The sequence below is a fragment of the Perognathus longimembris genome, chromosome 9 (assembly GCF_023159225.1).
Source record: "Perognathus longimembris pacificus isolate PPM17 chromosome 9, ASM2315922v1, whole genome shotgun sequence".
Classification (NCBI taxonomy): Eukaryota; Metazoa; Chordata; class Mammalia; order Rodentia; family Heteromyidae; genus Perognathus; species Perognathus longimembris.
In genome coordinates, this window is record NC_063169.1 from 70,036,207 (window position 1) to 70,060,158 (window position 23,952).

At 42.5% G+C, this 23,952-nt stretch overlaps 1 protein-coding gene across 6 annotated transcripts in view; it reads left to right on the top strand.

Annotated features, from left to right (window-relative positions):
* The first annotated feature begins 3,374 nt into the window (after window positions 1–3,374).
* Window positions 3,375–23,952, top strand: part of Qki (QKI, KH domain containing RNA binding) — a 119,946-nt gene continuing 99,368 nt past the window's right edge. For 3 of the 6 annotated variants that reach the window (XR_007212164.1, XM_048354414.1, XM_048354417.1), the window contains exon 1: window positions 3,377–3,565. Coding sequence is in view for 5 of the 6 variants with exons in the window: in XM_048354414.1 (XP_048210371.1) it covers window positions 3,424–3,565 (142 nt within the window). In the remaining variant the exon portion in view is untranslated. Of the gene's footprint in view, window positions 3,566–23,952 lie in introns of all 6 variants that reach the window. The other 3 variants (XM_048354415.1, XM_048354418.1, XM_048354416.1) reach the window with 2 other exon arrangements.

Here is a 23,952-nt window from a genome sequence, read left to right on the forward strand (position 1 = left end):
GGGAGAACTTTTCTTCTGCCAAGGGCCATTTGGATATTTATAACACCATTCTAGGGCTATAAAGATGATCAATACAGGCGGGCTGGCTGTGAGCAGAGCATGAGACGCATCCAGAAGCATCCTTGCCTGTCCCATCATGCACCAGGCCCTGCGGCCCGTGGGGCAGTAGTCGCATGTCATAATGCAGTAAGACTGTTTACATTTGCTTTAAAAGTGGTGAGCTTCTTGAAGGCAAGCCACACATCCCAAGAATGTTTCTATTGCCCATCGCACTCCCAATTTTCAACTGTAATGCAAACCTAAATGCTGAGGTAGGAATGTGCCGGGGTGCTTGAACGCTGAGGAGCCTTGGGGGGGAAGACACCCTGTCCAGACCTGGTCTGCCTCCACTAGCTACTTACTGCCGAGGTGTGATGGCCACCTCATCTCTGAAGCACAGCTATCCACGTCTGCATCAGATGTTTGTGACTATGAGAGAAGCAAGTGGGTAAGAGTTCCGGGAATACCTGAGGGCAGGTGTGTAATCCACCATCACATATGCACGTATCATCTGTTGTTCTGGGCGTAGTGAATCACGAAAGAAGAAAGTGAAGTTCTGGTTCAGATGAAATGCATGCAGTGCAGGTGGCAGGTGCAGCCCAAGGAGTCCACAGACATGAGAGAGAAATGGGACCAATGGTGGAAGGGCACCATGGGCGTTGCACTGGGGAAAGGGCTGGTGGGCAGACTGAAGAGACACGTGCAAAGACTATTGATGGGCCGAGGATTCCGGGGGAGCTGGAGCGCAGTCAGCAAGATGTAGGGGGTCAGGTCACAGGGGATTCTCACCTGCTTTGGTAAGCTCTTTGGAATTCCCCCCTCCCATCCTCTGGAGAGAGGAATCACGGAGGAACCACACAGAGCTATGATGTACACAGTGAAAGATGATGTGTAGTAGTGGTCACTAAATTACACAACCCAACAATGTTCTTCCACCCCAGTTAATTTCAAGTAGATAGAAAAAGTGCCCAAGTCTTACAGAATCGCAGTTCCTATGGGTCAGAATGATGTAACCTTGTTATAAGGTCCATTGGACATTGATTTATTGGACAGTTTCGATAAAAAGTCAAAGAACAGGTGGGGTGCGCACCGCTGTAACGTAGAGCTACTCAGGAGACAGATCCGGATGGTGGTTCAAGGGCAGACTGGGCAAAAAGTAGCACAGTGCCATCTTAAGCTCAGTGTGGTGGCAGATGCCCGTGGTTCTACGTATGGAGGAGGTAGGCCCTAGTGAGGACAAAACAGAACCAACAAAAAAAGGACAAGGATGGGGAGGGGGGCGTGAGGGGTCCAGCGGCAGAATCTGCCCGGTAGCCCACCATCAGTGAGGCGGGGAGGGTGGGGGAGAGGAGGGAGAAAGCAAATAACCCATCACTGGATTTAAATCTCAGATTCAGGCTCCTCGGCCGCGGTGTTGGGCGAGTTACTTCAGTTTTCTCTTTGGGTTTCCTCTTCTGTAAAACCGGGGGGAGGGAAAGGGTGTAACCTAAGCCACACGGGTGTCCTGGTGACCAGCCCAGGGCCCGGAACCTGGAACCCACTCAGGGAGGGGATCCTGTGGTGTGCTCACCAGGTCTACACCCCAGACGGTGGCCGCCATCAACTCCTCCTCCGGAAGGCAACCAGGAGGCGACCCCTCCGGGGGGCCAGGAGTGGCTGGGGGGGGGACTTAAAACACCCCGAGAGCTGAAGTAGCTTCCTTAGGAAACAAGGGCCTCGGTGACAACACCCGAGCTCTCCGGACTCCAGGGCCTCAGTGCCGCGCGGGCGGCGCTTCGGGGCTGAGGACCGGCACGCGGCCGCCCCGCCCCGCTTCCCACGGAGCGCGACGCCGACTTGGCCACCGGGCCACCCACGCGGGACCCCCGCCTCCCGAGGCCGGCGCGGGCTCCGCCCCAGCCCGCCCCGCCCGCCGGCCCGGCCCGGCCTCGGCGCCCGCCAGCCAGAACCGAGCGCGGTCACGCGCGCGGCGCCCCGGGGGCCCGGCGGGGGCCCTCCCTGCGGCGTGAGCGCCGACTCCCACTCGGTCGCCGCCTCCCCGCGCCCCGGGGGACCCGACGGTGCCGGCCCCGCCCCGCGGGCTCCGCCGCCCCGCGCCCGGCCCCGGCCCCCGCCCCGCGCAGGCGCGCGCCGGGCGCGCCCCTCCCCCCAGCGCGCTCTGGGCCCGCGGGGGCGGGGCGAAGCTCGGGAGGGGCGTGGCCAGCGGCTGGGCCGCGCGCACGCGCCCTCGGCCTCGCGGCTACGTGTCGGGCCACGTGACGCCCACCCCGCGAGTCCCCCGTGAAGCAACAGGACGTTAAAACAAAACAAAAAAAAATATATATAATCTCGGTGCGGACGGCGGCGGGGAAGGCGGACGGGGTCCGCGGGGAGCACAGCTCGACTAACGGGCGGCGGCGAGCGCAGCGCAGCGCGTGGCGGCGCGTCCCGCCGGGATTCCTCCCTTCACGCGCCCGCCCGACCGCGCCCGCGGCTCCCGCAACCGCGTGCGGGGGCGGCCGCGGACCCGCCCGCCCGCCGTGAGGCCGGCCCGGCGCCCTCGCCCGACCCCGAGGCCCCCGCCCGCAGGGCCGAGACCCCGCGCCGCGCCGCCGCCGCGCCCCGCTCCCGCCCCGGCCCCGGCCCCGGGCGCTCGTCCCGGCCGCCCGCGCAGCGCCGCGCAGCAGGGCGGGGAGGGCCGGGAGCGGCGGGGGGCGGGAGCGCGCCGGCCGGGCCCCGTAACGGCCGCCCTGCGCGGCCCCGCCCGGCGCCCGCCCCCGGCCCTCCCCGCCCGCCGCCCCTCCCCCGCCGCCGCCGGCAGCGCCGCCTGAACTGAGGCGAACTCCGCCGCCAAGTGAGTGAGGAGGAGGCGAGCGGGAGGAAGAGGAGGAGCGCAGTCGGAGCGCGGAGCGCCGCGGCGGCACCGGCCAGAGGGACCCGAGCGCGGCGAGGCGGCGGCGCGGACCGGCGCGGACCAGCGAGCCGAGCGGAGCGGCGCCTCCCGCCGACCGGCGGCCCCGGCTCCTCGCGGCGCAGCGGCCCGCGCCGCGCTCGGCCCGAGCGAGACCCGCCTCCGCCGCCGCCGCCGCCGCCGCCGCCGGCCTCGCGAGGGAGCCGCGCCGGGCGGCCGAGGAGCGGCGGCCGCGGCGCGTCGGGCCGGGCCGGGCCGGGCGGAAAGTGCCTGCGGGCAGGGGCGGGCGGGCGCGCGGAGCCGGCCGCCCCGGGGCTCGGCGCGGGAGCCGGCGCGGGAGCGGGAGCGGGAGCCGGCGCGGAGCGGGACGCGGCGTCCCGAGCGGCCGGCGGCCGGGGCTCGCCCGCGCCCCTCCCTCCACCTCCTCCTCCTCCTCCTCCTCCTCGGCGGCGGCGGCGGCGGCGGCGGGCGGCGAGCGCGGCGGAGCCTGGAATATGGTCGGGGAAATGGAAACGAAGGAGAAGCCGAAGCCCACCCCGGATTACCTGATGCAGCTGATGAACGACAAGAAGCTCATGAGCAGCCTGCCCAACTTCTGCGGGATCTTCAACCACCTCGAGCGGCTGCTGGACGAAGGTGAGCCGCGGGCGGCGCGGCGCGGCCCGGCCCGGGGAGCGGGCGGAGGGGGCCCGCGGCGGGGAGGGGGGCGGCGGGAAGGTCAGGCCGGCGGGACGCGCGCCCGGGGGCCCCGGCGAGGCCGGGCGGGCGCACAAAGGCGGCGGGCGGCGGCCGCGGGAGCACCCCCGCGTCGGCGCCAAGTTGGCGCGCGGGAGGCGGCGGGGGTCCCCGCCCGGCGCGGGGGTCCGAGGGCGGGGCGGCCCGGCCGGGCCCCGCGGAGCCGCCGACCCTCCCTCCCTCCCGGCGGAGCGGAGCGGCCCGGCCCGGGGACCCGCGCGCCCCCCGCCCGCCCCCCGGCTCGGCGCGCCCGGGGCCGCGGGGGGCCCGGGGCCGCGGGGTCGGGCGGCGGCGCGGTCGCCCGCGGACGCCGCTCGGGACTTGGCGAAATTACGTAGCAGACCGAAAGTGGCGGCGGGCGGGCGGCGGGGCGCGGAGCCTTTGTCTGGGGAGCGGGCGCGGCCCGGGAGTTAACTTCACTTTTCGGGGCGGGGGTGCGCGGACGCCGCGGGGGCCGGGCCCGTGCGGGATCCGGGCGCGGGCACCCGGCGGGGGTCCGCCCGCCGCCGCCGCCGCCCCCGCCGCCGCCTCCGCACCGCGCCGGGCCGCGGAGCCCGAAGTTTGCCGCGGCCGGAGGGGGACGGAGCGAAAGTTTTGGGCGGCGGGCGCGGAGGCCCGGGACTCGCTCGGGTCCGGCCCGCCGGCGGCGCCGTCCGCGCACCCCCGCCCCGGGGCTGCGGCCTGCGCGGCGCGGCGCGGGCCCGGCCGCCGCTCCTCCGCCGGGGCGCTCCGGACCCCGGCCGTCCCCCCGCGCGCGGCCCCGGGGCGCCGCCGGGAGCCGTCTGGGGACCGCGGCGTCCACCCTGGGACGAGGAACCTGGCCGTCCTCCCCGCGGGGCCGGGAGCGGGGCGCGGAGCCCGGGGACCGCGGGGAGGGGGCGGCCCGAGAGAACAAAAGGCCGGGAGCACCCCCGAGCGAAGCCGTCGCCCCGAGGACCCCGCCGCCGCCCTCGAGTGGAAAGTCGCCGGCTCGGCCCCCGGCCGCCCCCGAGCCGCCCAGCCCCCTCCTCGTTAGACGGGAGCCCGGGACGCCGTGCACCCCGAGCATTCCCCCCCCCCCCCCCCCCCGGTCGGATCAAGCTGTGTTACTATTCCACGGCTCCCGGGAAAGCCTGCGCTGCCCCTTTAAGGGTGCTGCCTTTCCTATTTGTGTTGGCATTTGAAAGATTGTGGAGGCAGAAAACTTTCTGGAATGTCAAAAAAAAAAAAAAAAAGCCAGAACTCTTAAACTGAGTATTTCCAAATGTGAGCGCTAAGGGGCGCCCGTTATTGTTTTTTTTAATATATAATTGTGGAAATGTTTGTGACAAAATGTGTAGCTCGCCCCATAATCTGACCTAAAGTGTTACTTGAAATGTACATAGACGATTTGATCTGTGATCCATAAACGTGTCTCTAAACGGAAAACAAGACAGCTTCTCCTTGGCATATTTCGGTGAAGTTGAAGTTTTAGTAGAAATGATTTAGGGTGAAAAAAATTTCTTTTTGCTGCAGTTCGTTGGAACAGCATTCTTAAAGTGCTGAATTCAATCGGCATAGGGGAGAGGATTTTAAAGTTTGGGAATACTTTTACCCTCTACGTGCTATTCAAAAAGTGAGTTTCTTAAACGAGTTGTAAAAGGCATCTCGCGCTTTCTTTTAGGTCCATCTGCAGTCGAAGTTGGCGTTCTGTAAAGTTTCTAACTTTTGACTTTAGTTTCTAATCTTTTGAATCTACAAATTTCAGTTATGTCATCTTTGACGAAGGTTTATTTTCTCTTTGGATGGAAATAGTAACCAGTGTGAGTTTTACATGTGGGACACTAGTTCAAAATGGTAGTATTTCAAAGTGCTGTTTTTCCTTTTTCATGAAGAGAAACTTACCTTGATCTGTTCTTCCATCTAGTTTTTTCAGCTCTCCAATGCAAAGATTCACTTTTGTAGCTAATATATTTAAGATGGGTAATATACTGACTAGGAAGTTGAATTGTTTTTATCAGACCGGTGCAAACATTCAGGAAAAGGGGCTATTCCTTAGTGTGGAATAAGCTGCTTCCTGTAATTGTTAGAATTATTATAAACTTAAGAAAAATACTAGTATTTTAAATATATCCCATTTTTTTTTCTCTGGATGACTTGTGAAATTTGACAAGTTATGCTTTACAACCCTGTGGCTTGTCATTATCCAAAACAAATTAATCATGGCTTCTGTTTGTGGCTAGGAATAACATTTTTCGTTTGTCCATAATGCTTGGTAAAAACAATACTTCTAAGTTTTAAGTTTTAAGAACTACGTTTTACTTGAATGATTGGTTAGCTTAATGAGATAGTTGATAACGAAAAGTTTGTTTAGTTTTTTTAAATTAATTTTCATTGTAGAGGTGATGCACAGAGGAGTTACAGTTACATAAGTCAGATAATGAGTACATTTCTTTTTGAACAGTCACTTCTTCCTACGTTTTCTCCAGTTTTTTTCCTTCTGACTTCCTTCCCCTACAAGTTGTATGGTTGGTTCCTTTTCAACATAGTGTCTGGAGAGTATCACTACTCCATTTGTTCATCTTTTGTTTGAAATAAAGATTTAAACATTCTTGCAGTCAGCTTGAGAATTTTTGACTATTAGAAATTAGAAAAATTATTGGTTGCGTTTTCCCTACTTGATTAAAACTTGAAGCTTTAGAAGGAACACGTTTTGTGCCAAGTTAAAATTTACTTTTTGTTTCTTGGTAGTCTTTTATTCGATTCTTCTTGGAGTGATTATCAAGTCTTTCTCTCCCAAGTGTCTTAAACAGGATCACTTCTTGAAGTGGAGAATATATTTTAGGTTTTGCAGCTACATAAAGAACACGGTTCAGTTGCTACTTAGAATACCATGATAGGTTAAATAAGACCTGCATCTTAAAACTGCCCTGGCTTCAGAAAGTCAACTGTATCTGGACACAATCCACTTTAAATCCACTTTTTTTTTTTAAAGACCTTTCCTTGTCATGAAAATCGTATTTGAACGATGATAGTTATATGTAAGTTACATTTTTATAAAAGTGAAGAAAAATAAATTTGACTATTTCAGCTGAACCAAGTGTCTGTCCACTGTAAAAAATGTTAGTACCTCACTTTTTTAAAAACTTTGTCATGAAAATGACATTTCAACAAGAGTAGTTAGATGTAATTATGATTTTATAAAAGTGAAAAAAAATTGAAAATCTGAAATAAGGAAAAATTAGGTAGTTTAATATCAGATTTTGAGCTTTTAAGTTTTTAGGGGATCTGGTAAAGCTGTTGATTAAAAAATTTAAAAATGCATATAGTTAGTGACAAAATTAAGTCCAAATCATTTTATTGTGAATATCAGAACAATCATGTGGCTTAGAAAAATAGAACAATGTTAGATTTTGTGCTAATGATTTGTAAGCATACATTTTTTATTTTCTGAAGGCCCTTTGGTAGTAAATTTTCTCTCAAAGATACAAGGAAAATGATTTTAAACAAAAACTTGATTTTGCTATACCACATTTCCATGTTAGTGCCTCTTTCTGCTTCTTAGAAATTTATTGCTTGGTGTCTTACCCACAGTTTTCTTGCCTTATTTATATGTTTATGGAAACTTTTATCTTCCAAAGATTTGAATTAAAATTTGCCTGGCTGTTGTTGTTGAGAGGACTCTTGACTATATAGTAGTTATTTGAAATTTTACATCTTGGAACCATTGTTGACAATCAATACTTGTGACAACATTTTCTTGAGGGAGGAGTCCCAGTAATCTGTTCTTTGGGAGGGAACGTTTATCTTTTGCCTACAAGCCCCTGAATTGGATGTGCTAATAAGGAAGGAAGATCTTTGTGACCAGTTCTTTCCCTGGAGTATGCCACAGCTCTATCCGGCAGTAACTGGTCATTTGTATCACGTTGTAGATTCAGCATTTGGCTGACTTTGGAAAGCATATCTGAATAACTGGAAGATGGTTCCTTTTTAAATTTCACTGTCAAGGATATAAAACAGTTATACCAGTGTTTTTGATGTAAACACCTTTTCTTAAGTGCCTACCACTGAGCTATACCTTTGGCCCACATTTGACTTTTTTTTTGGCCAGTTGTGGGGCTTGAACTCAGGGCCTGCGCTCTGTCCCTGGCTTCTTTGTGCTCAAGGCTAGCACTCTACCACTTGAGCCACAGCCCCGCTTCTGGCTTTTTCTGTATATGTGGTGCTGAGAAATCGAATCCAGGGCTTCATGCATGCTAGGCAAGAACTCTGCCACTAGGCCACATTCCCAGCCCCACATTTGACTTTTTAAATGCGTTTCTTACATTGTATTTTTGTTAATTGTGTCACTGTTCTGTAGCTAATCCTTCATTGATTTCCCATAAGAAATAGTATTTTTTTGAGGGGGAAGGGGTTCTTTCTAAAGGAGAGAGATTTCTATGACAAAAGAAGTATCAGATATAAATCTTCTTGCTTTGACTTGACCTTTACTAAAGCTTGATTCAGATGCTCCTTTTTCAGGCCCGTATATTTAGACATGCAATTTTTTTGGGGGGTTATTGTTGCATATTTTCTTTGCTTACTTTTCTTGCTTTTGGTTTTAAGAGAATTTCAGTTGATCATAGGACACCTTTTTATAATTAGAATTAAACTACATTAAATTTCACTTGAGAAACAATATAGCTAATTGCCTTTTTTTTTTTGGCCAGTCCTGGGGCTTGGACTCTGGGCCTGAGCACTGTCCCTGGCTTCTTTTTGCTCAAGGCTAGCACTCTGCCACTTGAGCCACAGCGCCACTTCTGGCCATTTTCTGTATATGTGGTGCTGGGGAATTGAACCCGGGGCCTCATGTATATGAGGCAGGCACTCTTGCCACTAGGCCATATCCCCAGCCCCGCTAATTGACTTTTGATGATGGAATTGTAAGCAGAAATTGCCTTTCTCTGTCAGAGATGGAAAATGCTGTGACACTGTTTGGTTTTTATTGATAACTTACATGCCCACTTAGGCAGCTTTTTGCTGTTAGTATGTTAACTGTTGTGAAAATATTCCAAGAGTCCATTTTAAGGTCAAAAGGGTGGGGCCAGAGAGTGGTCTTATGAGGAAGATATGTCTAGAAGTGTCTTTTTTTTCATTTTTATTTTTTTGTTGGCGTGGGGCTTAAACTCTGGGCCTGGGCACTGTTCCCTGAACTCTTCAGCTCAAGGCTACCTACCACTGTACCAGTTTTCTGGTGGTCAATTGGAGATGAGAGTCTCAGGGACTGGGATCCTCAGATCTCAGCCTCCTGAGTAGCTAAGATTACAGGCCTGAGTCACCAGCGCCTGGCTTTTTTTTTTTTTAAACATGGTTGATGAGACTTGATTATTTCTTCTGTTTCCTCACCGTTTATGGCATTAAGACAAGATGAAGTGCCTGGCAGATGTGAGGCCTTAAATTCAAATTCCTGTTTCACTTTGCTCCCCCCCCCCCAAAAAAAAATCAGTGTGTGCTTTTAAGTATGATTACTTTTTCTTGTAGTGTTAACTTTTAGGTAATGCATATGCCTTAAAAAAAACTGGTATGTCTTGATTTTGGGGGCTCAAAATAGCTCCATTATTTGATGTCCTTGTAAGATTTCTCATTTAACAGAGAAGTGAAACATTAAATTTATGTTGGCCAATACAGTCTCTGTTAGGTGCAACTTTCATCTCATTTGCTTGTTGGTCCTTGAAAGTGCCACCTGAAGTGTGGATACTCTTAACATGTTTAGTGAATTCATACACATTGGCACTTTTATGTTTTTATTTAAAAATGGGCTGTGCAGACGAATTTTTTAAAAACAGAAATGACCTGGTGCCAGTGATTCACACCTGTAATCCTAGCTTCTCAGGAGGCTGAAATCTGAAGATGGAGATTTAAAGTCAGTTCAGGCAGAAAAGTCTCCCATGAGACTTAATTAACCACTTAAAAATCAGAAGTGGAGCTGTGGTTCAAAGTGGGAAAGTTTTAGCCTTGAGAAGAGCTCAGGAACAGCACCCAGACCCTGAGTTCAAGCCCCACAATTGACAAAAACAAACAAACAAAAAACATCCCCCAGATATGGAAGTGACACTAGAAATTGCCTTATGCTTTTAATAGGTGATAGTCTTCACATTCAGAGAAAAAAGGCAATGTCATTTTTTTTCCTAGTCAAATTGACTTTCAAAGAAATCTCTGTTTTCAGTACTTGCCCTCAAGGTGTGTTTCATCTAAATTTTACTTTCTTACTCTTGGTATGTATGAAAACAAGACAAAATAATTTACTTAAAGCAGTAGTTTCCAGCCAGTTCTTATACCAAAAGATACTAGTGCAGGAACAAAAATGTATCATCAGTGCTTTATCTCAGCTCTTGTTTTGATATTTATGAGTTTATATAATAAGTAAACCTTAAACCTTTCTTTAATCATTCACTTAGAAAATGCAATGTATAGGTGTTTCATTTTGCACACACACACACACACACACACACACAATGCAAAGCATGGTAGATGGGAGAAAAAATTCTGTAACCCCAAGTGAAGCTTTGGCATGTTCAGGATGAATAGAAGAAGACAATAAATTAGTTAACAGATTGTCATTTGGCACAAATGATGTTTGGAAACATGGGCATTTCTTTAAGGTGTTCAGAGCTTTCTGGATCCGAGACTTGACATGGTCTCTTCATTACATAGCTATAGACAAACTGGAGAAGTCTAAAGAGAGCGAAGTAGTAGCAGCGTGGAATGGCACCCTTAATTTCAATTATTTCACCTTTTGCATTGTTTTGTGATGTGCTATTCCAATCCTACAATATTAACCCATATGCTGAAAAACCACAAAACCTCAGTTGCTGCCTTAGGTTCTGAATATAAAGAAAAGAAAACACATGTTTAAAAATAATTCTGTGACAGGTTATTTTTTTCGAGCTAAAATACGTATTGTCAGATGGTTAAAGAGAAAGCCATTTGGATGATTAAGAGCCTAAAAGTAAGGTGCAAAGATTTTTTTTTAGAAGTTTCAACTCAGTTAAATTCCTTTGTAACCAAAGAGTAGAGTCTCAGTTCTTTAATATGATAGTACACACAAATTCAGTGCCTATTTAGGAGTGTTGTTGCTATCTTATTAGTTAACGTTAATAACTATTGAGGAGGAAGCAATATTTCTCATTGATAGATTTAATATTAGAGGCTTGATATTGCCAAATGATTCAGGTCAGTAATAAATACTCACATCAGCATTAGATCAGTGAAGGGCAAATAACCCAGTGATTTATCAGGTGGGCAACTGAAGAGTGACAACAGGAGGAGAATTATAGTGTGTGGACTGGAAATGGGTGCTGCATTAGGTAAACCACCCATTGCATTCCTTCTGTTGGTATGGGGAAACTGCTGATTTCAGATACATTAAAATCTTAAATATAAACCACAGTTAATGGCTATATTCCATTATTATATGTCTCATACAATTGTTGTTGCATAGTGGGAAAACATATTTTTAAGAGGAAATTTTTTTCTACCCAGGAAAAAGAAACATTCTTCTAAAATTACCTGTACCTAATCCTCTGCCATACTGTTGTTACAGTGCCGTTCCCATTACTACGGCAGGGAGTCCATGGCTCACTCAGTAAGCTTATGTATGCACATGCATGAGCAAGTCAAAAGATGAAAGTGAGTGTATCTTTCCATCCCATGCTGGTGAGACCATCCATGAAATGTTGAATACTTAGACTGTAGATCTGTAGAAAATATGGATTATAGAATCGTCAACCTGAAGTTTTATCTCTGAACATGAACTTTGTCTGGAAGTGGAATTTTTCATTTTTCTAGTGATGGGGGTTGAACCCAGGGCCTCATGCATGCCAGGCAACCACTTTACCACTAAGTCACACCCCAAGCCAGTAAAAGGAATTAAATTGCCCTCCCAACCTCAGATCCAAAAATTCTGAGGTTTGAAGGGTATAATATGCACAAGATTTGCTCATTCTGTGAGGTAGCAACATCATCTAATTTGTTGGTATTTGTAGGTTCTTTATGAGAAGATGAACAATTAGATAAACAGAGCAACTTGTAGAGAATGAGAGATTAAAAGGGGAGAATGGTACTTTTTATTCATGTGGTTGCCAGCTATGTTTTTTTTTTTTTTGGCCAGTCCTGGGCCTTGGACTCAGGGCCTGAGCACTGTCCCTGGCTTCTTCCCGCTCAAGGCTAGCACTCTGCCACGTGAGCCACAGCGCCGCTTCTGGCCGTTTTTTCTGTATATGTGGTGCTGGGGAATCGAACCTAGGGCCTCGTGTATCCGAGGCAGGCACTCTTGCCACTAGGCTATATCCCCAGCCCTCCAGCTATGTTTTTTAAGTGCAGAAGAATCACTTAGTAGCACTCTGATAGTTCAGAAGGTACATTGAGATGAAACACCCAGTAAAGTTTTCTTGTGTTGTATAACTTGAGTTGGTATTAATAGGAAGGTGGAGGAAGGTCCAGGAGAAAGAAAAGGGTAATGGTGTCAGCAAGGCTTGTTTTAATGTGTATGTAATGTATTAAGGTGGAATGGGAAAAGTATGGAGACGAATTGTAGGGATTAAGTGGAGAATAGAAAGACTACCTTAGGGTGAGAATGTGGTGGGCAGAAAGCCTTAAGTCAGTGGTTTAAGTTTCGGTGGTTTAAGAAAATTGTAGGGAATGTTGTCTTATATTGAACTCTTTGAAGGTAAACCAGTAAGAGTATAGTGGCTGTAATTGCATGTGGTTGGGCCATTAGTATTTTTTACTTCTTTCAGTGCCTGAGAATAGAACTAAAGTCTCAAACATAGGCATATGTGTGTGTATGTATCCTGTACACTGAGTTGATATTTCAACTGTTTCATTTATTTTGAGGTTTTTCAAACTAATAATAAATAGAAGTATTAGTATTTTGAGTTTTCTGTATCTTAAAGTCTTATGAGATTTTTAAAGTGTGTTTTTAACTATACACAAACATTACAGGTCTCCTCCCCCGCCTTAACTATAAGTTAGTGTATTCATCATGAAATATTGAGAACACGTGGGACTTGTGTGTGTAGCAGTGAGCATAATTTTTGGTTACTTAAGGGAGAATTGAACTTTCATTTCTTTCTGTGAGAATTGAAGAGAATTGAATAAACTAGCTTTAGTTGACTGAATTAGGAATTACTGAATTATTTTGACTTGGAAAAGTTTGACCCATTTTCACCAATCTGTTAAGTGTGTGCGTGTTATCAAGTACAATGAAGCTTTCTGAGAACTTTACCATAATCAACATCTTATTTATTTACTTTTATTTGGCTCTATATTTGTGTTGATTATTTTGATACTTCGCTTTTGTATCTCCTTAATGTTTTTCTATACAGAGACTTCATGTGAACAAAATGAGTAAATCCTGTACATCAGTCAATTAGATTTCTGTAGTTGCATCCAAAATCTTCCTGACTGCTGATTTCCTCAAATCAGAATCTTAATTCAATATTTTTTCTTTGGTTTCCAAATTAAAGTATTGTTTTGTTAGTTGCCTTAAATGGCAGCCAATGAATGCTTAATCCTTCCTGGTCATTGTGAAATGGATTTCATAGATCCCACTTACTTAAGTAAACTGCAATGATTATTTTTGATGTGTAAGTCAATCCAGTTTTGGCCAGTGATACTCAAACTATTTTCTTGTTTTTTGAAATCTTTTCTTTCTAGAGCTGTGTTCTCCTACAAGTGCCACCCTAGTTCCCTCTGCCTGTCTTGCCATGCAGCCAGAGTGGGTGTTTCTCCTTGGCTCTTCTCTGGGAGAAGACTCACAGTTAGGTGCCAACACACATTATTATTGTTGAGTGTAGACTATTTTAAAACCATTTGCTGTGGACAGAACTAGACAGTAATTGATTTTAAAAGTCATGAGTTCATGCTTGTCTTCTCAATTCAATTCTAGCATTGCTACTTTCAAAATTATCATCTTTGTGTGTGTGTGTGCGTGTGTGTGTGCGTGCCAATTCTGAGGCTTGATCTTAAGGCCTGAGCACTAGCATTCTAATCACACAGACTTCCCTGCCTGGCTGGCTTTGAACTGTGATCCTCAGGTATCAGCAGATGGGATTATTGGTGTGCGTCACCAGCCGACTGGGTTGTAATCCTATCTTTTTTATTGGCCAGCATTAAAGTAATGTTCTTGATACTGCCCAAAAGTACTTACTTTACTGTACAATATAGAAAAGCCATTCTTAAAATTCTAATAAGTAGTAGTAAACTAATGAGTATGATGAAAACATCTTGTCTGTTTTAGACATGTTACAAATGATAGGTATAGTGACTGGTTCTAATTGTTAAGGTACTCTTCAACCTTTTTTTTCTTATTCTGTGCATACTGTTTTTATTATTTTTAAATTTTGCCTTTTTAATGTGTCATTACTAGCTAAGTTCTTTGTTGTTGTACTACATGTTTCTAGTATATTTTCATTTCATAACCAACAGAATTAGGAGTATGTATCTCTTTTTAAATGAGAGAGGTGTGTGTGTGTCTGTCTGTCTGTCTGTGTCTCATGGTGGTATGACTCCCAAAGATATTTATCTTAAAAGGACATGGTTGCTCTCTTTAAGCAAATACTTTGTGTCTTAACTATGAAGGGTAGAAATAGGAAAACATTTAAATTTATTGAATTTTTCTGAGTAATATTCTTAAAACAAGATTAATTTTAGCTCTTCAAGCTTTTAAAGTCCTTCAGGATAGGTCAAGTTTTAAAATTGCATTTCTACGTAGTTGCAAAAATCTCTACTATAAAGTTTTTATCTTTAAAAATTTCCTTTTTTCCCCCTTGTCCTAAGAGTGGAACCCAGGTGCTTGTGAATGAATGCTAGGTAAGTTCTCTAGCACTGAGCTGTGCTTCCAGCACTTAAGAATCTTTAATAGTAAGGAACTTATGTTCCAGCAGATGGAGATATTAGTACACAAAAGAGAGCTTTTAGTGATTAAAATGTGTTGAGAAATAACTTGCCAGCATAGAATATTTTAATCTTTAAAACTTTAAGGGAGTAGTTGTTCAGGATTAGGATGAACAGCAGTTATTGAGTTTAATATTTAGAGTGGCATGTGAATGAATTGTGATACATTTTTAAATTTGTTTTTAAGAGACTATATGTTAATATGTAACTACATTAAATATAATTGGTTTAGGATTTCAGTTTGATTAGCGCTATTTTCCAAAGTATTGTCTGCTTTACAGCTTTATTGTTGGAAAGGTTGTTGCGCAGGGGATTATGTCTCATATAATAAGGAGCTTACTTACACATTGTCTGCAATTTAAAAATCTAGAAGGAGGTGATATTTGTTTAGTAATGTGAATCAGAAAAAATGTGTGTTTAGTATTAAATGTTTAGTTAGAAAGAAAGTTCTTTTAAGGATCATAGTTTATTGTAGTAATAAAAAGTTATCAGTGGTACAAAGATAATCTTATCTCATTTTATTATTCTAGTTTATAGCTTTATGACATTGTTGTCAGTTTTTTTTTAGTTAGGTAAATACATATATATATATGTGTATATAGCTTTAAAATAGGCCATGCAGTTGGTGAAGAAATACTATTCTTTCTTGCATGTGATTTGGAAAAATGTACCTTTGCTAATATAAATTATAAACTGCTAAGTATGTTGGCAAGAGACTTTGCTTTAGTCGGAGCAGCTATTATTCCTTCCGTCCCTTTAAAGATTCTTAGTTTGTGAGCCTCTGAGCTTTCCTTCTGGTAGTCATTATGAATTAAAAACATTTGTTCTCATAAAATTTTCTTCATTTTAAGAAAAACTTAATTGTATCAACTAAAAAGTGAAAACCTTGCATAATTCAGAGTTACATGAGGTTTTTTTTTTTCTATTTTTCTAACTTATATTAATTGTTACAAAATTGGGATCTTACCTTATTGCTATCCCTTTTTCTTTTTCTTGCTTCGTTTTTTTTCTTTAACATAAATTATATTGTATTTCCCATTGCTATTCCTAGGATTTTATATCCTGAAATAATTTCAGTTTTCATAGTGATATTTCATGTTCTCTAAGCATATGAGAGTTAACTGTTTCTTTTGGACATGTCACTTTTGTTTTTTAGAAAGTAGGTATATTGCCAATAATAAATGTTTTTAGAATTCATTATATGTTAGTTTTCAGTCTTAACCTTGCCAGATATTGTGATTGGCACTTATGAGTATCAAGACTGTTATTTTGCATTGCAAAATAAAAATTAGTTTATTTTGTAGCATGGAATTTACCTGACTGTTATAATACAATGTATGATTTCTAAGTATTACTGAAGATAGAAATTTCAATATTAGCTTAATGATTTAACAGTAGAATTTTTTTACCCTGTTTACAAGTAGATTGGGATTTTTTTTTTTTATATCTATACTAAAGCTCCAGATTTGTGCCTTAAGATTGATGAGGTGAGAAAATAGCATGAAAAATAATGAAAAGATATATTAAAGGTATTAGAGAGGTTGCTTTAATATGGCAAGTAACGGAATGTTTTGGAGAAGTAATAAAATTTCAGATGGCCTTCCAAGGACATAGGACTTGAGTGGAGAAAAGGGAGAGGTGGTGTGAGCTTCTTAACCTAAAACAAAGTCTTGGGTACAAAAACAGTTTGAATAGTGGAAGTCTCCAGGGGGAAAAACAACTTTAAATGTCTGGAGCTTTATATTCCTAGGATAACAGGATACCCATCTTTCTCAATCTCATTCCTTCCTTTCATTATCTGCCTTCATAGTTCTGTTTTTAGTTCAGTTTTTCTTGTTTTTAGTTTTATGAGGATTAAATTATAGTATGGCATATTAAACGTAATAGATGACTTGATGCTGTTGTTTTTCTCATTTTTTTTTTCACATGTTCTTTTTTCTCTTTGGCCCTCTTTTTTTGTGCTTTTTTTGTTTGGGAGGCATCTTATTACCTAATGTTTACTGTCTGTGTATCCATACTTCTTTCTGTTCTTGCTTTTTCCCTTGGTATGTTTGGACTTAACCTTTTATTTTCATGCTACTTATTTCAGTTCTTTTCTCTAGTGTGTTGGGTACAAGGAGCAAAAGCTGCTTCTGGGTTAGTGAGTGGGAGTACTGTGAAGTGATGAGACTAGCCCCTAAACTGTAGAGGAAGCCAGGCTCCATGGCCCAAATTCTGCCAAGTAGTGTTTTTAAAAACGTTGAATTTCCAGTAAACAGACATGTTTTAAAAAGTACAATTCTTATATAACTTAACATTAACTTAAAACATTGTATTGAAATTTGCTTTAAAATAGGCACCATACAGAGAATCTGCACATGTTCCATCATACTTGCTTTAAGTCAAAAAATTTTAAATGGGAAACTACTAAACTGTAAAGAAAGTGTAATGTTACGATTTGGAGAAAAAAAGTGTTTATCTTTGTTAGGTCCTATTCCTTTCCCTCTGTTGTACAGCAATTATGCAATCATATTGAGCGAAGTTTTGATGATCTTTATAGTAGCCTTTATGAAAGAGAAGTTCAAAAGGAGATAGTAAACTTAGCGCTTCATTTGGAAGCTTGGAAGGATTTTGTGGAAAGAAAAAAAGAAGCTCAGTGGTGGAGTCCTGTTTAGTATCACAGGGCTCTTGATTTTTAATCTTCAGGATGCTACCCCTCCCCAAATTGTCCTTGTCCAAAGGAAACTCCAATCCTTAGATTTCAAAGCTGGAAAGGATCTTAAAGATCTCAATACCATTTTTTATCATGTGTGTAAATGTAGTTCACTTATCTCAAAGTATGGAGATATGATGTTGATACTGCTGGATTCCAGAATGGTAGTAGATTGACTCTTGTAGAAATACACCCATGATTCTATCTAGGAAGAGCCCCCTTGGGCTTGATCTGTAAGGAGAATTATATCATGACTGGATCATTTCTGCAATTTGACTACCCTTTGATGTGACTAGTCTCAATTATTTTAAATTGTTTCATTGCTTGAAATATCTGCCAAAGGTATTTTTAACTTTTCTTCAAAATAACAATAAAATTAAGCATCTAATGTACATCATTAAACTGATGGTAAACTAAAAACAAAACATTCTCCTGGGTTCATGGTAGTTTCTTAGCATTTTCCAACACTTTGTATGTAAGTTCAAATGTGTAGTTCATTGCAGATTTGCAAAATATTTTTCACTGTATTGTTTTCAATATAATTTTAAATATTTTGTTACAAGGGCTGTTGATTTCCTTCATTTTAATTAAATTTTTTTTTTTTTGTTGTAGATTTTGAGGTGGTTTGCCCTAGAATAATGTAAAAGTATAAGAAAATCCCTTGGGTTCTATTCCTAGTTACTCAGAAAGCTGAGATCTAGAGGATCTCAGTTCAAAGCCAGCTAAGTAAAAAAGTCCAAGAATCTCCATATTTAAAATAACCAGCACAAAGCTGGTCTGGAGGCTTGGATTATGTAATAGAGCGCCAACCTAGCTAGCAAGCACCTGGTATTGACAGGATATAAAATTAAATAAGAATATTTAATTTCGGGTCTCCAACATTACTTGATTAATATTTATACATGTTCTATATAGTTTTGTGCTTTTATAGGCTTAGATTAAGCTTATTTAGATTTTTGAGAGATGGTTGAGAGGTGTCTAAAACTACTTAGTTGCTTTTTTTTCCTTTGAAAAATTGTGAGTAATAAAATACTAAAAGGGAAAATGATAGATAAATGGATTCGACGAAAGAATAAGAATTAGGGAGCACAAAAATAAGATCAGATTGTTTAGGACATGGAATTAAGCAACTCTTTTTCTAGCAGTAGTAGTAAGGGATTACTAGGCAAATTCCCTGCATTGTCCCAGTTGTTGTGCTTTTGTGTTTTAAAATTTATTTTTTTCAGATAGGGTCTCTCCTGGTAGCTGGGATCACAAGTAAGAGCCACATGGATGGGCATGCTAGTTCGTTATTTTTCACATTTAATTTTTATGTGGAAACTTGTTTTTCTTTTTTTGGTGTTTAAATTGAAATATATCAGCTGAATGTCGTACCTTGCGACTAAAGGTGTGTGCCAAGCTCATTAACTTTGAATATTAAATATAAATTACCTTATGGATCTTTCAAGATGACTTGGAGCTTGAGAAAGGGGAAGGAATGAAAATAATGGAAGCAAGTGGTAAAAATAATTGAAGGGAATTCAAAATTGGAAAGTGAGTCTCTTTGTTAATGTTACTATTATTAATTACTAACAAGTGTATTCTAACATTTTGGACCACAAGATAGCATGACTAAAATGTTTTAATTGTTACAAAGTTACTTGTTATGAAATAGTATATGTGCATCTACATAAATATTTAAAGCTAAACTGAAAGTTTTCCAGTGTTGTCTGTCAGTAGTACCTATGATCCAACCTAGTATTTTTATATTTTATTAACAATGCTCGTTGTAAATTAATACTCACTGGTTTAATGGATTTGTGATTTTGTATAGTTTAGCAAACAAAACTCCTGTTGTAATACAACGAGCACTTAGCAACAAATAGTTTTTCTGTTTTCCTTTGAAAAAGTCCAGCACCATCTTGGATGCTGTGGATACAAAGATAAGTAAGACATGGTCCATACCTCAAGGAGCCATACAATGGTATGGAGAGAAAAATGAAAACAAAGTGCAGAGCCTTAACTGCTGCTCACAGTAGCACGCTCAGCTTACTTTGAAAGTGCCACCTTATTCTCTAATAGCAAGATGGAACATTTCTTCTAGGTTCACATATTATGTAATTTGACAATTGTTTTTATGTACAGGTTTAACATAATGTGAGATTTAGTTCTGTGCATTTTTAAAGTGAAAAAATGCCACGTTTATAAGATTTTAATATTGATTTACTGGCCAAGTTTGTTAAAAGTTAATTATATAGTCTTTATTAAATTTCACAAATGAGTAATACACCTTCTCTAAGTATATATCTTAGTGATTAGCTCTTGCCATTATTTCAGAAAAACTTATTTTCAGATTCCCCTTTTATATTGTGACTTATTAGGAAACTAAAGTCAGTTAGAAGTGTGATGCAAACCTACCTTTGACCATTGACTATTTGCCCAGATGGTAAAAGTTTAAACTATGAAGTAAACCATGAACTTGTAAGTAATGGAGTAAAAGGTGGGAACTTATTTTTTTCTGATACTTAAAATGATTGCCTTTTCATTAAACTGCAGAAATACTCTCTATATATTGATTTTCAGATTGAGATTTACTCAAAATATTAATGAATCTCCACATAAGAAATGTTAAGGGCTGGGCATATGGTCCCCAAAATATAGAGCAAGGCCCTGGGCTCAGTCTTTAGCACTACAAAATAAATAAATGGAAATTTGGTCAGCTTTAAACCAAGACCATAAAGCATGCTATTTGTATAGAATTCAATTTGTATAGGGTACACCCTTGTTACAGTTTTTCCCAGGAAACTATAGGCTGCTTCATCAGGTTGAAAAAGCCAGTGTCTAAAGTGAATGTGGTGGTTGCTTAGAATGATTTTGCCTTTAGCAGTGAAAAATGTTTTTCTTATAGTTCTTGTGCAGCAGGCCATGAAGTAAAGCACATTTTTATAATAAAGGTGATGAATTTAATCGCAAACTGGCAGCCAAATGGAAATTTCAGACCTTGATACTGGGAGAAAATTGCCTATAAAGCAACTCGAGAGAACAGGCTTTAAATTTATCCACCCATTTCGACATTGAGGAGAACATAGGAATCATAGAGTATTTTGTTTGGCCTGTTTAGTTTAGATGAATGACACTGAGTATTTCTAAAAGCCATAGGTAGTTGGTTTAAAGTTGCATAAGCAATATACATAAAGACTTGGGCACATTTTTAATTTTATTAAATATTTAAAATACTGCTTTTAATATTTCAGCACATGGTATTCTTAATGAATTGAAATCCATTTTCTATATTTTGAGGTGTTTTGCCATGTATTTTACATTTCTTGCATGCTTGTGAGGAATTGCAGTCTCAAGACTTAGAATACTCCAATTTTATGAATAATAATTGGTAGAATATAGTCTGTTTTATTTACATTTAAACTGCATGTTATAAAACTTCAACACAGAATGGTGAAGTTTCTATTATGAGAATCTGAACTTTCTTATGAATAAATTAACTCATGACCCACTATGTTCAGGGTATTTAACCCTTTATCTTTTTAACTCCTTCATCCTGTGATCTATCATACAGATAGTTGGTCATCTTGTTGTTGACCAAGGGAAGTCATTAATCAGTCATAACACCAGAAGAAATTTTGGAAACAATGAATTTAAATTCCTGGTTGCACAACAGCTCCATTGATGTGGAGAAGCTTGCACCTAGTCCCATGTCATCTGTCAGCTCTGCTTCAATCATTGCATCATCTACTCAGTGCATCCCTACCCTTTTGCAAAAATGAATCTTCCAAAAAGCAAATGGTGCTCCCAACCAAAGTAAAAAGTTTAATGGTAAAGTTGCATTTGCTGAAAGGTGGCATGTCTTTAGAGGAAGTTAGGCAACATTATGAGAACAATAAACTCAGCAGTACTGCTTTGTGAATCCTGAGCATTCACTCTTTTTTTTTTTTTTTTAGTAACAGTCTCCTTTGGAACCTTATATCCATGGATCTCAAGGGTCTATTTATAAATTAGTTTCAAGTTGTTTGTATCAAGTGTGTATGAGGCTGAAGGCTACATGTAGCTCAAATGATCTGGAGCCAGCCAAGCAAGCATGAGGCCCTGAATTCAAATTCCCTTCATCCAGTACCACCCCCCCCACGTGTGTGTATGTATATATATATATATATATATATATATATATATATCTCACAAATAAATTCATCTTTTATTTTGTGAATTTTTAGAGAATGAAATTTACCTAGCTTGTGATTGTTAAGAAGAAAACTGACTTTGGAGAGTCTAATGCTACACAACCAGTTATTTGTAGTTCCTATAAGTACACCTGTAAAGAAGCTTTGATTCGGTAAATGGCTTACTTTATTTGACAGGGATAGTCTTTTCATAAGAAAAAAGAAAGCAACTGGATATTCAGAATGTTTTAAGTTTCTCTCACCACTTATTCCATTTAGTATATACTTACTTAAAGAGGATTAGTTTTTAAATCTGGTTACATTTAAGTGGTCTGTTCACCTCTTACTAATGGTGACAACTAATAGCTCTGGAACCTATGGATTTCCTGAGAGATTAATTGCCCCCACTCCATTGCTTAAAAAACAAAAACAAAAACAACTTTTTAGGGGTTTCTACTGGAAAAAGAGAGAGAGAGAGTGTGTGTGTGTGTGTGTGTGTATATGTGTCAGTACTGAGGCTGGAACTGAGGGGCCATGTACTTCAGTCTTTTTTTATTCATGTTGGTGCTATACCACTTGAGCTACACTTCAAGTTTTTTGCTTTTTTTCCTGGTTAATTGGAGCTAAGAGTCTCTTGGATTTATCTCCCTGGGCTGGCTTTGAACCATGATCTCAGCCTCCTGAGTAGCTAGGATTACATATGTGAGCTAGTGGCACTTAACTGTTTTACTTTCTGGAACTTTTTACTGTGAAATTTTCCTATTTTTTTTCAAGGAACTTGTACTAATTTGAATGGTAACTTGTATAAGTCTTAGTGTGTGACTGCTCTGACATGAATAACTATTCATTGGCCACTATCTTGAATAAAAAAGAAAGTACCCTGAACCAGGAAAACAGAACTGCTGGCTTGGAAATTCATCACCATTACTTAAAATAGCAGTCCTGATGACTTGACTGTAAACCTAGGTACTTGGAAGACTGGGAATGGGAGGATGTCAGTTTGAGATCAGATCAGGCAGAAAAGTTCATGAGACCCCTTTCTCAATCCATAGCTTGGTATGGTGGCATGTGCCTTTTATCATCCTAAGCTAGGTGCGAGGCTGAGTTAGGGAGGATGGCGGATCCAGGAAAATCTGGCCAGGAAAGTCCTTGAGATGACTCCTAAATTAAATGAGGCTGAATGTAGTGGCTTGTGTCTGTTATCCCAGCAATAGGCAGATCACCGTCCAAGTTTGGGTCTGGCCAACAAGTTGAGACCCTGTTTCAAAAATAGTTAGCAAAAAGCAAGGCTTGAAGGTGTGGTAGTGGTGGTAGAGGATGTGTTTAGCCAAGCACAAAGCTCCTGAGTTCAAACCCCAGTACCTCTGAAATATAAACATGAATATATGTGTGTGTGTGTGTGTATGTATGTATGTGTGTATGTATGTATGTATGTGTGTATGTATGTATGTGTGTATGGTCCCGTGCAGGGATGAGATTAGAAGTCAGAAAACTAGAGCTTTTAGTTTTCCCAAACTAAATCTTGGGATAAAATGTACTGGAGGTGAACAGAAGCTTATCTGATAAGCTTCTTTTCTTACATTAGATCCATCAACATAATATTGTATCATCAAGTAGATAGATAATGCATCCTTTCCCCACTTGTGTTCTCCTTTCCATTATAATCATTAAAATGAGGGGGTAAGTGTTTAGAGTCTTGTTTTTCATATAGTAGCATCCAAATAAAGCCATAGATTTCAGACTTTATTTATTTTGCAATTAGTTTAACAATCCTTTCTTATAAATAAAGAGTCCTACCGCATAAGGCCCCAGAAATAATTTGGTACATGAGGGAATAGACATACAAGCTTTTCTTGCCAGCTGCCTGGCCTAGCTGCCTATATTGATGTGTGTGTGTGTGTGTGTGTGTGCGCGCGCGCGCGCACGCGCGCGCAGTGCTCGTGCATATATATTTGCCAGTTCTGGAGCTTGAACTCAGGGCCTCAGCACTGTCCCTGGCTTCTTTTTTTGCTCAAGGCACTTAGCACGCTACCACTTGAACTACGGTGTCACTTTTGGCTTTTTCTATATGTGTAGTGCTGAGGAATGGAACCTAGAGCTTCATGTATAGGAGGCAAGCACTCTACCATTAGGCCATATTCCCAGCCCTTATATTGATAATTTTATATGGTCTATGAGTATGTTATAAATATCCAAATGGCTGCTGGTGGAAAACAGGTTCCCCTTCCTTACTTTACATGAAGAAATACAGTATGTTGAGGTACTTCTTCAAGAATCCAGTAGTCTGCTCCATCTGTTATTTTTTGTTCACTTAGTTCCGATGGAGCAGGGCTCCTGTCTGTATTTGGTTATTCCTATATCCCTGGAGTTTTGCCTAATTCTGTCACTATACTGGTACGTACTGTTGTACCAGTACCAGACTATTGATTATTAGGACACTTGGTGAAAATATTCAGGTGATACTTTACTCAGGCTATTCTCCATTTTAGCTATGGTCTATATATACTATACATTAAAGAAATTAAAAAGCATTTATTTCATTATTCTGAACA